Source organism: Lepidochelys kempii, chromosome 5 (assembly GCF_965140265.1).
Source record: "Lepidochelys kempii isolate rLepKem1 chromosome 5, rLepKem1.hap2, whole genome shotgun sequence".
Taxonomy (NCBI): Eukaryota; Metazoa; Chordata; order Testudines; family Cheloniidae; genus Lepidochelys; species Lepidochelys kempii.
In genome coordinates this window covers 99,538,356-99,554,246 of record NC_133260.1, presented here as the reverse complement: position 1 = coordinate 99,554,246, position 15,891 = coordinate 99,538,356, and the positions used below count along the sequence as shown (strand labels likewise).

At 38.5% G+C, this 15,891-nt stretch overlaps 1 protein-coding gene across 5 annotated transcripts in view; it reads right to left on the bottom strand.

Annotated features, from left to right (window-relative positions):
• TRPM3 (transient receptor potential cation channel subfamily M member 3) overlaps positions 1-15,891 on the bottom strand; it is a 636,037-nt gene that overhangs the window by 126,685 nt on the left and 493,461 nt on the right. For all 5 annotated transcript variants that reach the window (XM_073345156.1, XM_073345160.1, XM_073345157.1 and 2 more), the window contains exon 8: positions 1,324-1,447. In XM_073345156.1, coding sequence (XP_073201257.1) covers positions 1,324-1,447 — 124 coding nt within the window. The remainder of the gene's footprint in view (positions 1-1,323; positions 1,448-15,891) is intronic.

Genomic DNA, 15,891 nt, shown 5'->3' with positions numbered 1-15,891 from the left:
CTACTAGACCACACTGCGTCCAAGTTTTTAGCAGTTTTTAGGCTAGTAACTTACCCAGTATTTAAAGCGTGGTTCTACTCTGAAAAGTTACTTTGTAAAAGTGGTCTTACGGGGTCCAATGTTTATGGTCTCTCAATGATTTCCATATGAAATGTGCTCAGTTTATAAGTAAAAATATTTTTCTAAGGGACAGCCCTATACACTCAAGCTGGGGTCTCAGAATCAAGCTCTGTTCTCTCCTTCTCACACATCACCACCTGTAATAAAGGTTCTACAGGCTGAATTAAGCCTGTAGTGGCCCTTGTGCAATCCCATGTCTTCAAATTGTGCTCTTATTGACAGTTGGGCAGTGCTTCTCTTCAGTGGGTTTGCACAGGTGTAACTGGTAGGAATTTAATAAACTATATGGCTGATGATACATGAAATGGGGTAACATTGGTATCTTTTTAGCTGTGTTAGGCTCCGCCAGGGGTAGAATATACACAAATTTGCTGGGTTAGGAATGTGCATTTTTAAACACAGTCACTTCTTTAAATCAGTAACGTTCAAACCAAATCATCCACAATATTATTGTGATTGTATTTATGATTACCCAACACTTCCATTACACATTTTTGTGAACTGTTTAAGGTTGGGGTATAATTTGGCCCATTCTGTAAAGACACTGACTTCATTGGGATTGTACAGGTGTAAATGAAGGCAGGAATTGGCCCTACATTGCTACTGATTCCAAATACCAGCACCATTTGTTGTTTGCTGCAGGTTACTCTTACCCATTACCGTCCACATGGCGTGAAATATATGGCACGGAATGTATGAATTCTTTGCTGCTTGGTTATGACTTGCAACAAGAATAAATGCTAAAAGCTCAAGCTTGCTGCCTTAATGGGAACAGAGCTCTCATCAGCATGAATGTGTACAGATGGTGTGGATGGCAAGACAGCACCAACAAGTGCTCTTCTGATTAAGATCTATTAAAGACATTGGCAGGCTCATCTTGTCGTTTTTTTCAGTCACATTATGGACATCAGATAATATGCATAACACCATTCACAAAGCAAAAACAGAGAAGCCACTTCAGCGCCCATACAACGGATAAAATGCATGATGTAAATACAGCACCTAAGTTGATGAGTAAATAAGACTAGAGAGCAATAGAAAGTATTCTAGGAATCAAAGGGTAATGAATGCACGGGGAGAGATTTTTCAAAGCTGCTTGGGGATTTGCACACCCAGTTCCCTGAGCGACATTTGAAAATGTCAGTCATGATGAGGAACTGCATTCAGGTCCCTGATTTCAGATCTAGAAAACCATTCACATACCAGCTCCTTCTTCTTCATGCACTCCATGAGGATTATGAAGAGGTGCTGTGCCTGGGTTCGAGTGTAGGTAAAAGTCTTCTGGATAGTAACTAGTAACTGGTCCCTCAGAGACTCATTGATAAGTCTGAAATTCAGAAGAGCAGAGAAAATGCAGAAGCGTGTCATTAAAACTTGCATTGAAAAGGATTGCAATGTCAAATGAATGGCAAAAGAGGTAAGAGTGAGAAAACAAAAGTGCGTTAAAAGTTTGATCTTTTTGCACAGAACTGAAAGACAAAGATTTATTAAAGAGTCATACAATGTTATGCTGAGAAAACATGCTGCCCTGAACACAGTGAAGTGGTCCCTCACTTCTGAGATTTGATTTCAATTCCCAGATATCGCCTGAACAGAAAGTCACTCAAGGCTACCAGCTGTGGGGGATTTCTTAATGAAAGCAAGATGACAGCCTGGCTTTGATGCAGACTGGGATGTCAGGATGAGCTGAACACACAGTTCTACCAATGGGCTCGCAGAGTTCAATGAAGGGTTCAGCTGGTGGCGCTTTGGGGACTTTCTTTTTTGCCAATTTTTTGTTTTTAGTGAATATTTTTGTTGTATTTAATGAATCATACCATACCATATACAATTACACCAAAACAGCTACCATAATTCCCAATATTAATATTTTACAACCAGTATTTTAAAAGGTAAGTTTTTATAGGTTATTATATTGAATGCCATTTTTTTGCTCTGGTTAAGTCTGTCATCTATGAAACCAAAATGAGCATGGTAATGAGACAAGTAAGTAGTCACAATAAGCGAAGGATAAGGGTAAAATTTTCAAAGTGCCTAAGGGTATATCTATGCTACAATAAAAGACCCATAGCATGGCTCATGGGTGGCCCTGGTCAGCTGGTTTAGGGCTATAAAATTGCAGTGTAGATGTTTGGGCTTTGGCTGGTGCCCCGGCTGTGAGATACAAGGGGGGAGGGTCTTAGAGCTCCAGTCTGAGCCTGAACGTTTACACTGCTGTTCTTAACCCTGCAGCCTGAGCCAACACATGTGGGCTTGGAGATACAGTGCCATAGGTTTTTTTTATTGCTATATAGACATAACCTTAAGTGACTTAGGAGTCCCAGTGGGACACTTCTGAAATGTTTATCCTTAAACACCATTTGTCAATTCTCCTGCTGAAGGCTCCACCTTTCAGATGAAATTTAAAACTGAATTGACTACTTGTTTTCACTGGATATCCTCCTGGCATTTTTTGCCAGAGTAAAGGTGTTGATTCCACTGTTTACCAAGTTCTAATGTCTACCTCCATTCCATTTGCAAATTCAATTGCATTCCTTTTCTCTTCCTGTCTTAAACTGTGTTTTGTAGAGCATGGATCTTTCACTGTTAAAAGAGAAGCCACATTCTACACTGGAGGTGTTTACATTTCAGTAGCTGAGGGAGTAATTCATGTGTATCCTGTGTGTAAGGTTTACAAAGTGCTTTGGAATCCTCTGAGATAGAGTGGCTTAAAGGTGCAGTGTAAAATTTACCCATTTAACTGGGATTTTAATGAATTACCATCAAGCCACAGTGAGGACTTGCTGTATGGCAGATAAAGGCACGGTAAATCATCTGTATGGAAGACTTAAAACACCACCCTACACTGGAAACCTACTGACCGCTCTAGTTATCTACATGCCTCCAGCTTTCATCCAGACCAGACCACACCACACGATCCATTGTCTACAGCCAAGCTCTACGATACAACCGCATTTGCTCCAACCCCTCAGATGGAGACAAACACCTACAAGATCTCTATCAAGTGTTCTTACAACTACAATACCCACCTGCTGAAGTGAAGAAACAGATTGACAGAGCCAGAAGAGTACCCAGAAGTTACCTACTACAGGACAGGCCCAACAAAGAAAGTAACAGAATGCCACTAGCCATCACCTTCAGCCCCCAACTCAAACCTCTCCAGTGCATCATCAAGGATCTACAAACTATCCTGAAGGACGACCCATCACTCTCACAGATCTTGGGAGACAGGCCAGTCCTTGCTTACAGACAGCCCCCCAACCTGAAGCAAATACTCACCAGCAACCACACACCACCCAACAAAAACACTAACCCAGGAACCTATCCTTGCAACAAAGGCCGTTGCCAACTGTGTCCACATATCTATTCAGGGGACACCATCATAGGGCCTAGTCACATCAGCCACACTATCAGAGGCTCGTTCACCTGCACATCTACCAATGTGATATATGCCATCATGTGCCAGCAATGCCCCTCTGCCATGTACATTGGCCAAACAGGACAGTCTCTACGTAAAAGAATAAATGGACACAATTCAGATGTCAAGAATTTAACATTTAAAAACCAGTTGGAGAACACTTCAATCTCTCTGGTCACTCGATTGTAGAAAGAATAGTAAATATGGCAGGCGACCAGCTTGGCTTAACAGTGAAATCCTTGCTGATCAACAAGTGGAAGATTGGACAAATGACCAGGGAAGAGTATAAAAATATTGCTCAGGCATGCAGGAGTGGAATCAGGAAGGCCAAATCACACCTGGAGTTGCAGCTAGCAAGAGATGTTAAGAGTAACAAGAAGGGTTTCTTCAGGTATGTTGGCAACAAGAAGAAAGTCAAGGAAAGTGTGGGACCCTTACTGAATGAGGGAGGCAACCTAGTGACAGAGGATGTGGAAAAAGATAATGTACTCAATGCTTTTTTTGCCTCTGTCTTCACAAACATGGTCAGCTCCCAGACTACTGCACTGGGCAGCACAGCATGGGGAGGAGGTGACCAGCCCCCTGTGGAGAAAGAAGTGGTTCGGGACTATTTAGAAAAACTGGACGAGCACAAGTCCATGGGGCCAGATGCGCTGCATCTGAGAGTGCTAAAGGAGATGGCAGATGTGATTGCAGAGCCATTGGCCATTATCTTTGAAAACTCAGCTATCTGGGGAAGTCCCAGGAGACTGGAAAAAGGCTAATGTAGTGCCCATCTTTAAAAAAGGGAAGGAGGAGGATCTGGAGAACTACAGGCCAGTCAGCCTCACCTCAGTCCCTGGAAAAATCATGGAGCAGGTCCTCAAGGAATCAATTCTGAAGCACTTAGAGAAGAGGAAAGTGATCAGGAACAGTCAGCATGGATTCACCAAGGGCAAGTCATGCCTGACTAATCTAATTGCCTTCTATGACGAGATAACTGGCTCTGTGGATGAGGGGAAAGCGGTGGACGTGTTGTTCCTTGACTTTAGCAAAGCTTTTGATACGGTCTCCCACAGTATTCTTGCCAGCAAGTTAAAGAAGCGTGGGCTGGATGAATGGACTATAAGGTGGATAGAAAGTTGGCTAGATAGTCGGGCTCAACGGGTAGTGATCAATGGCTCCATGTCTAGTGGCAGCTGGTGTTAAGTGGAGTGCCCCAAGGGTCGGTCCTCTGGCCGGTTTTGTTCAATATCTTCACAAATGATCTGGAGGATGGTGTGGATTGCACCCTCAACAAGTTTGCAGATGACACTAAATTTGGGAGGAGAGGTAGATATGCTGGAGGGTAGGGATAGGATACAGAGGCCCCTAGAGAAATTAGAGGATTGGGCCAAAAGAAATCTGATGAGGTTCAACAAGGACAAGTGCAGAGCCTTGCACTTAGGAAGGAAGTATCCCATACACCGCTACAGACTAGGGACCGAATGGCTCAGCAGCAGTTCTGCAGAAAAGGACCTTGGGGTTACAGTGGATCAGAAGCTGGATAGGAGTCAACAGTGTGCCCTTGTTGCCAAGAAGGCCAATGGCATTTTGGGATGTATATGTATATGCCAGCAGGTTGAGGGACGTGATTATTCTCCTCTATTCGACATTGGTGAGGCCTCATCTGGAGTACTGTGTCCAGTTTTGGGCCCCACACTACAAAAAGGATGTGGAAAAATTGGAAAGAGTCCAGCGGAGGGCAACAAAAATGATTAGCGGACTTGAACACATGACTTATGAGGAGAGGCTGAGGGAACTGGGATTGTTTAGTCTGCAGAAGAGAAGAATGAGGGGGGATTTGATAGCTGCTTTCAACTACCTGAAAGGGTAGTTGAAAGCAGCAAAGAGGATGAATCTAGATTGTTCTCAGTGGTAGCTGATGACAGAACAAGGAGTAATGGTCTCAAGTTGCAGTGGGGGAGGTTTAGGTTGGATATTAGGAAAAACTTTCACTAGGAGGGTGGTGAAACACTGGAATGCGTTACCTAGGGAGGTGGTGGAATATCCTTCCTTAGATATTTGTAAGGTCAGGCTTGATAAAGCCCTGGCTGGGATGATTTAGTTGGGGATTGGTCCTGCTCTGAGCAGGGGGTTGGACTAGATGACCTCCTGAGGTCCCTTCCAACCCTGATATTCTATGATTCTGCGATTACAGACTTAAAAGTCGCAATATGACAACAAAAGAACTTCAAAAAACAGACTCCAACGAGAGACTGCTGAATTGGAATTAATTTGCAAACTGGATACCATTAACTTAGACTTGACTAAAGCCTGGGAGTGGATGTGTCATTACACAAAGTAAAACTATTTCCCCATGTTTATTTGTTCCCCCTACTGTTCCTCACACTGTTCTTATCAACTGCTGGAAATGGTCCATCTTGATTATCACTGCAAAAGGTTTTTTTTCTCTCCTGCTGGTAACAGCTCACCTTAACTGATCACTCTCATTATAGTGTGCATGGTAACACCCATTGTTTCATGTTCTTCGTGTATATAAAATCGTCCTACTGTATTTTCCACTGCATGCATCCGATGAAGTGAGCTGTAGGTCACGAAAGCTTATGCTCAAATAAATTTGTTAGTCTCTAAGGTGCCACAAGTACTCCTTTTTTTTTGCAGATACAGACTAACATGGCTGCTACTCTGAAACCTGTTGATGTAAAATGTGTTCATAAGACTGTTTTTCTAAATAACCAAAGTGGCCTAATGTGTTGCCCCTATTGTTCTCCAAAATTTAATCTCCATGAGGAGGACAACTACTATCTGAAGATCCATTTCTTCCAATATGAATATATTACCAATACATTCAAAGTTCATGCAATTATGTAAAATTTGTATTATCTAGAATTACTTGGTACCTTCTATTACGTTATCGGATAATCATGCTTATTTTATCTAGGCCATCAAAGCTGTGGTTTCAGATATGATGACTACCACAGAATATCTTGACATCTTCTGAATTTGTTAATTTCTCAGCTGGCACCTGAAAAATATAGTCTATTACAGCAGTCCTGACTTCAGCAAGTCTTCCACTTACCTCAGTACTATAGGCTGCTTTTACAAATTGGAATAATATAATTCATTCATTACTAAAATGTCATAACTAACTAACAGTTTCAACTGATGATTAATTGTATCACAGTATATTGCCTATGGACTATATCTGGAAAACTTAGTCTTTACTTATACAAAAGTCCTACTGAAATCAGAAGTAAATAAGGACTGTGGGATTTGGCCCTACGAATCTTTATTGAGAGGATTCAGTAGTACCACATTAACAATCAGTGACCTCATCATTGTTGCACATGCTTATGCTGATGGTGCGAAAGTAAATGCCATCGTATCAGTAATTATTAATAAATGTTAACAAATTTACATTTAGAGGTATTTGTTTATTCCAAAAGAAATCAGAACCATAACATCTGGGAACTTTCGTAGATTAAAAATAAACAAATACCAAATGTCTTAATTCCAGGTTTCAGAGTAGTAGCCGTGTTAGTCTGTATCTGCAAAAAGAACAGGAGGACTTGTGGCACCTTAGAGATTAACAAATTTATTTGAGCAAAAGCTTTTGTGAGCTACAGCTCACTTCATTGGATGCATGCAGTATCCGATGAAGTGAGCGGTAGCTCATGAAAGCTTATGCTCAAATACATTTTATATTGTGTTTAACTGTTTATATCCCACACTCTGCTTGCAGATTCTTTCCAGAAGTAGACAGTCACTGAATAAGGAAGGGAAGATTCAAAGAACACTCCGCATTGACTGAATCTAACCAAGAAGCCATATACAAGATTTGCTTTTGGCAAGTTGAAGCTTTTAGAAATTTAAAGGAACCATTTTTAACTTAGTGCAAATGTTAATACTTAAATAATGCCTTAACATCAAAATGAAATAATATTGCATGCCACATCAACCAAGGTTCTTGACAGCAGAGAGCCTGATAATTGAAACCATTAATTATTTGTTCTGGATGCAACATAGTTATTCTTAAATACCTTACAAATTAGTGGGTTCAGTAATTTAGAAAAATGTATCTTTTGAAATCTGAAAGACTCTATACTAAAAGGAGTTTGCTCATTTAAAATGTTAGGTTTTTTTTTAGCTTATTAGATGAGTCAGAATATTTTCAGTAAAAGTCAATGTTAATCAAATACAGAGTACTGAACCAGAAAATCTTCACAGCTCCCATATTATATTAGATAAAACCAAAGCTTTATGATTTTAAACCCGTGCAGCAATTGTAGTCAGGTAGCAGAGTATATAATAGTCAAAGCTGGCTTAAGGTAATTGGTTTGGGATATACAAACACTGAAACCCATTTCATGTGGCTTGTGAGCGTCATGCAAAGTTGTAGCATCACATTCTCCCCCCTGGAGTAAAGAGGTGCAGAAATGAATAGGAGCTGCAAATAATCACTGCAAAATGGAGTTTGAATCATCTCATCATTAGAGCTGGTTGGAAATTTTTCCATAAAGTGTTTTTTATGTGCAAAATGTTGATTTGTCAAAACCAAAACTCGCATCAGGAAGGTTTCTGAGGTCTCAGATGGAATTTCTCATCAAAGCCAGAGAGAAAGAAAGTGTCACCCCAGAACAGCCAATAGCCCAAAGCTTAGGGCACTCACCTAGGACATGGGTGACCCACGGTCAAATCTCTGGTCTGAATCAAGTACTTAGCAGGGATGTGGGAGACCCAGGATCAAGTGCCCAAACCACTGGAATATCAACTGTTCTCTACATATAGTGAACCTATATTGCACCCACTCTGTGGCCACTCATTCCTGATACCAGCCTGCCTAGTCCCTCTATGCAGATCCAAATCCCATGGAGCACCATCTGAAGGGTGCCGCACAAGAAGGGGGATGGAGATAATGCTGGGGAGGCAGGTGAACCTCCTTCCACATGGGAAAAGTGAAAGCTGCACGTTACACTGAGGGTTCCGTATACATGAGGATCTTGGAGGCACAATCTGGGCCATTGCATGGAAGCATCTGAGGTAAAGTGCCACCACATATGGAAATGTGAGGCAACTTTTCTGCATTCCTGGTGGTCTGAGTTGCAACCAATGCATCACTGCTGTTAGCGCACAGCTGTCATTTCATTACGTACCCACTGAAACCAGCTAATCTCCAGTACACTGAAGCACATCTTTTTGTTCACAGCCGAACATAGTTCTTTTGTTGCAAGTTAGTATGTGGCTTAAATATACAGGCCCAAACCCTGAAGCCCCTATTCAGGCAAAACTATTTTCAAAAATCAAAGGGAATTTTGCCTTTGTAAAAACTGAATAAAAACAAGGGTCTTATGCTCTAAAATGGTGTGGAAAGGGGCTAATATTCTAATAATGTATTTCAGAACTCAGCTGGGTTAGTAAACATGTTATTCCATCCTATAATGAGAAAAATGTGTAGTAAAGTGTAGTGGATATTGCTCAAAACACCCCTTAAAGAGATTTAAAAAATCTGGCACCCCTACTGGGAAAGATGTGAAGTATGTGAAACAATTTAGAAGCTGTAATAAGATGCTGTGGCCTATGGACTTATATAGCATACCTTTCTAAAACTCTTTTAGTCTCTACTCCAACCATGATCAATTTCCAAAAATAATTAAATACAAATCCTGAAGTTTTTACTCAGAATGTAGACCACTTTCTGTCAGGCAAACTCCTTGAAGTCAATAGGAATTTGCCTCAGTAAGCATTGAGTGAAAACAGGATAAGGCTCTCAGGGTAGGGTCCATAATTTTTCAAAGTAGCCTTCATTTGTCTTTCCTATATTAAAGTTATCCAGAACATATCATGCCATAATTTTTTTTTTAAAAGCAAACTTCTGAATTAAACTAATGGGAGTTCTTTTTAAAAATCAGTGGCATGAGATGGCTGTCTAATTACCGAGAGGCAAGTCTTCCTGCAGCATGACAGTTTGCAAACTGCTTGGTTGTATCATTTATCATGTGATCTGTCACTTAATTTTCCATGCTTATAAATGTACTATTTATATCAGAGAGGTTTGTAGGCCTAAGGTCAGTCTCAATATTTTTCTATTCAGTGCCTTGGTGATGCAGCAAACTGGAAATAATTATATCAGAAATAGAATCAAATAGCAGGGTTAGTAACTGTCTCTTTCTAATAAAGCATACATAGCAATGTCAGATAAGCTTTGTGTTAAATGTGAAATAATTTGGTTCAAGTCTAAACCTTATTTCCTTCTTATGACCCTAGAAGTGCTAGCAGCTGCCCAAATCAAGGATCCTTGATTGTACTGGACACAACTGAATTGCACAATTAACAATCAGTTAATTTTTAAAAAAAAATATATACCTATGATGCACATGCTAAAAATAGCATGTACAAAACAGGTAATTATACTGGCATCTGCAACAAAATCACAGGAAATTATGCATGCAGAATTACGGGCTTAGTGCAAACAACTGCATGTTTCACATATTCAAATTAGCATCCTCTTCTAAAAATACAGCCCTCCATGTGGAAGCTTAAGAGGCATTAATTTAATTTAAGCCTCTCTGTGCTGTCATGGGTTAATATTCTCTGACTCTGTTCCCAATTGTTCATACTTTGTTGTCCTATGGGAGTTTTGGGTCTCTAATAGATTATCTCCTATGGACCAAATATCTAAAAACTTGCCAAAAGGAGGACCTGCTGCCACCACTATCCCTGCAAAATATGGTTAAGGAACCATGGTTGGTCTTGTATGGTTGATATTTAGGCCTTGATTATCTACTCTGTCTGAGTTTCTCTGATTCAGGGCTGCCTGATCCTGGCACATGTTAGGGCTGGGATCTTATGTGCCTGGAGGACAGCTCTGTCATGGCCCTCCCCCTGCCCTTCCCTGACAAGCCTGTCTTTCTTATACGCTAGGCTAGAGGAGTGGTGTAATGCCACTTTGCACTGCTTATTGGGGAATCCAGCCCATAACTTGCAGGACAAACCTGAGTCTTTACCCTAAATCATCTGGATTCTTATCTTCGATGGATATTCCTACTGCCTCCTCACAACCTGTTTGAACCCTGAAGAATCTGTCATGTTGTTGCATGATGCCTCAGGGACAAGGCATAGAACAGCTTTGTTGACCTTTTACTCTTTTCTGTGTCTAATTTTCTTTAGGATTCCTACCCTCTCTCTTTTGGTTTGATCATTTACTCTACCTGAGAGTGGTGTTTTGGGGGGTTTTATGTGTTAAACAGATGAATTCCCAGATTCTATTAATGTATAATCAATCAACTGGGAGCAAAGCATTATTAGTAGATACCTCATTATCTATTCTGTCCTTGCTAAGGAAAAGTCTGTCTTTTGTTTTGTTTTTATTGATCATTGAGGATTCTGTTATTTCATTTATTTCTGGTTAATTTTAATTCTATGTGCACAAATAATTCAATAATCAATATATGAAAAAAACCCATGTTAGGATATAGATATTCAGGCCTGTCTGCAAAGGCCTGTACTTTAAGAATTTAGGGGTATTCTTATCACTTGGCTAGTTCTAGAGGTATAAAAGAAAGAATCAAAATCACTGTCTGCTGGTGTAAGGGCCTTCTCTTACTGTGACAGTTTGAGGCCCTGTTCTTAGGCTAAGGCCTTTGGCTAAGCAGCAGAAGCAGCCATAAGCTAGGAAGCGAACAGTCACATCCTCACATTCCAAACTAGTCACATTGAAATAAGGTGCTATTGGGCTGTCAGGCACTATCAGGACAGGATTGTATTCCTATCACCTCCAGAGAAAGGGAAGTGCCTAGAAAATGTAAAAGGAAACTTAGTTTGATAGCATCCTGTCTGGCAAGAACTCACTTATCAATAGCTGGGATGTGAAATCCTCACTTCTGTATTGTTTTGTCATTATAGTTCCCACTTTGCTATTGTTTATTGGCATGGTCTCTGTCTGGTTCTGTGATTGTTTCTGTCTGCTGTACAATTAATTTTGCTGGGTGTAAACTAATTAAGGTGGTGGGATATAATTGGTTAGCTAATCATGTTACAATATGTTAGGATTGGTTAGTTAAATTTCAGTAGAATGATTGGTTAAGGTATAGCTAAGAATATTACTATATAAATTAGGGGCAAACAGGAAGTAAATTGGGATTCGAAAATAAGGAAAAAGGAACTTGTATTTAAGCTTGCTGGAAGTTCACCCCAATAAACATCGAATTGTTTGCACCTTTGGACATCGGGTATTGTTGCTCTCTGTTCATGCAAGAAGGACCAGGGAAGTGGGAGAGTGAAGGAATAAGCTCTCTAACACCCCATTTGAAATAATCTTATTACTGTTAGGCAATCAAATAAAAAAAGCAACATTTAAACAAATTTAAAGGTTTGACTAAGCAACAAAAGCATAGAAACTGAGTTAAGACTGTCCTCCGATTATGTTAGGCTTACCTAGACATTACCACAGTAGGTGAACTTCCCATTCATATATACTTTAGTTCTTTAAAGTGCAATGTGTTGCATCACAAGTGAAAGATAAAAGTGACTGCCTTAACTCAAACCATTAATATTATTTTAATGTATTTTTTGTATTTACTTTTCTTGCCTTCCCACCGCCAATACTGCACTAAAACAAGCAAGCCACCAAAAAATTCAGCTGTGCCATTTCAGAAAAACTGGGGAAAGAGGAAGGTAATAGCAAGACCTGGTTTCCTGTGGTATTGTTGGGTTTCTGAACAGTTTCATTTTAAGCACTCTTTTCAACTGCAAAAGTAAATATTGCTTAGATACCATGGAGCTATGGAAAAACCTCAGACTGACAGATAGAAAGGTAGATATCACCCCTCATGAAATAAATAGATTCAAGAAGCCTGGGATCTGGCATCTCTGACTGGAAAACAGTTCTAGGGACAAATGCTGAAAGTGGAATGATTATCATGTAGCTGTAAACAAGCTGAAGTTGGTTTTCAAAGTTACTGCAATACTGTCAGATCTGGAAAATTCAATTTGTTGTATCATTTGATATTTAAGGTCTTCTAGTTCCACCTTAAATTAGCAGAATGCTTTTGAAAGATTGCTTTCTGGGAAGCAAGGACAAGTCCAAACCTGAGGCAGGAGGCAATGCCTGTTTATCCATCCCCCTGTCCATTCCTTGCTGCAAATGACTCCACTGCTCACAAAGAGAGACTGAAAAATGTAAGTGTCGTTTTTTAAAAGTTCAAGGTCTTAGAGGCGATATGATAAGTATAAATGAAGGATATAAAGGACAGTGAAAAGAATTATTCTCACTGGACACTAGTGTTATAACAGCTAGGAGGATCACATTAAAAAAAAAGATACATTTAATTTCAGTATTAGGAAAACTATTTTGATGGTCAGGTCAACCAGATAAGGGACCTGTTTGTCTTGTGATGTTCAGTAATTATGGCATGATCACTAAGTATCTTTAAGGGAATGTTAGATTACAGAGAAAAAGTAGTATAGGTTCCTTCTTGTTTGGTGGGTTAAGCTAGATGATCCAAATAGGTATGTGCCATCCCTATATTTAATTCTATAATGCACTGGAATCTTAAGGTTAATAGGGCTAAAATTCATCAATGTTCCTATTTTAACATTTTTATAGTACCTTAACAAGTCCATGTTAGTATTTTAAACACTTAACAAATCAGAAATGATGGTTCTTCATGGCAAGAATTTACAAATGGGAACCCTGTCAAGATGCATTAGATTAATTTAGATTGAAAGCCCAGTCTCCTTTCAATGTTAGCTTTGTTCAAGTTGCACAATTTCCTTCTGTGTGGCATGGTGGTTATAAGGCACACAGATGTTGCCATTCTATAGTTCTTTACAACCGAGATCTAGTCATTTGATGAAGAGAGCAATCATGCAATAACACTCGTTCTCTTTCCAAACTCTAAGAACAAATGTGTTCAAAATGACAGATTTTAATAGATGTAATATATAATGTAAACTCTAAGAAACACCACACACATTAAACATTACCTTCCAATGAATCTAGGATAACACTGAAATCCTCCATCCCAGCAATTATACATATCTATCTCCTTCATTGGAAGGAAATGTCTAATATGTGTGATATTTCTTAAAGAGTTTACATTATATGACTGACAAAGTTCACTTCTGTACATTTTAAAAAAAATATAGGAACCAAGTGCTGAGAAATCATGCTAATGGGAGAAGAATAAGAGCCAAGGTAAAATAAACCCAACATTTTGTGGCGCTTCTTTTTTGTAAGGTAGCCTAATTTTCTCTCCAACACCGTTACATTTTCTTTCCCCTGTGAATGCCAACAGATAACCAAATATAAAAGTAGCAAGGTATCATTTGCTGAGCATTATATGACTTTTTTCCAAGATATCAGTTAGTACTTTCAAATACATACTGATTATTATGAAAACGGTTAATTTTCTAACATATCACATGGCCATGGCAATTGAGAGATGTGCAAATAATTCATTTTTTGATTACTGGTAATATAAAAAAATTGAAATAAAAAAATCATTTGAGGTCAACCAAAATGTTTTGTTCTAACTGAAATAAAATATTTCATGATGTTTGAGTATTTTATGTTAATTTTTTACACAAAATAAAAGTGAAGTAAATTTGGCAATAAATCATTTTGAATAAAAAAATCAAAGATTTTTGATTTTTTTAATTGAAACTATCCATGAATATTTCCGTCACCCCAAATTTGCATTGTTTGGTGAAAACCAGTTTTAGATGAAAAATTTCACCCAGCTACTACTACAGCAGAGAGTAAGATGTAAAATGCTATTGACCTGGAAAGCACTGGTAATATTATACAGTAGTAAGATTTAAAAAATAAGAAAAATAATTCTCTACAGCAGCTTAAATTAATGTATTTTTATCCAGAGCTTACTGGTTATTGCTTCATGTCTTTGGAAATTATATACCGGTCTGGAAGAATTCTAATTTTACTTATTTATATTTTTGATGAATAATATCAATGTTTACTTTTAAACTCTTAAATTTTTTTATTGCTTTAAATTTTCAGAGTTGTGAAAAATTACAGGTGTTCAGCATTTTTAAATTTAAACTATCACTGTTTTGGGATATAATGGGGGTGCATGTCAGACAATAATTAATTAGTGACAGTAGATGTTGAAATTCAAAAAAATTAAAACTATATAACCATTAAAACACAAACTGTCGACATCACTTGTCAAAATATAGAAAGTAAATATCCTAAAATCAAACTAAGTTCTCAAGCAGCATTCTTCTGACTTTGCCTGTCAATTTTGATCAATAGAAATATTTTCTCATTGGTTTTTAACGTGTATGGTGAAATGGAAGTTTACCAACATTTACAGATTTAAAAAAAAAAATCAAATCCTTCCAAGCCTAATTTATTTGACTTAACTAGAAGGGACTAGTTCACATAATAACTATATAACAAAGTACTGTATTACAATATCAATTTTAAAACAAGATGCAAGTTGCCTCAATGTTCCTAAACAGACCTTTCTTGGAGCAAGGTTAATACTGATACTTTCATAAATATATCAATAGAAGATATTTCATCTTCACCAGGTCATCAAATAACTGTCATCAGGTTTTGGAACTTTCACTTAGAGTGAAATCATGCCCTACTGAAGTGAATGGGAGTTTCCCCATTATCTTCAGTGGGGCTAGGATTTCACTGTAGGAAATTAATGTGTTCAGTACATGATATCGTGTCCTAGAACATCACATTACACAAAGTTCTACCTGGTACCACTTATTTTTTCCTATTTTGTGGATGTGGGGTGGACTCTGCCTTAGGGACAATTTTGATCTAATAGCAGTATAAAAAAGGTGAAGGTGAGTCACAATTGTTGTAGTTATGATTCTCTATTGCTATTACCAGGAAAACCTCATATAGCATTTACTGATATTCCATATACAGATTATAAGTATCATACCCAGAATGCTGCTAAATGCATCATCTCATGGAAATGAAACCTGATCTTACTCCTGTGTTCAAGACTTCTGTGAGGTTCAATGCACTCCCTGCTAAACAACTGAACTCTTCAACTAATTTTTAAAAATAGTAATAATAGAGCTAGTAGTAAAAATGAGAGACTGGAAGAAATGATTTCATTAAAAGTCTCTGTCAAGTTTGACAATAGACAATATTTTGGTATCAATAAAGGATCAGATTCACTCCTATGCAGAGGGCCAACACAAGATATATGCAAAATGTAAGTCCTAGTTGGAGTGCTTAAGTGGGACTTGTATAGTACATTGGTCTTGTGCTGATCCTCCACATGAGGGGAAATTTCATCCCAAAAGTGTAAGACATAATGTGAATTACATATATCTTATTCATCATGGCAATGATCTGCATAAGAAAAATATTTTTTATTCAC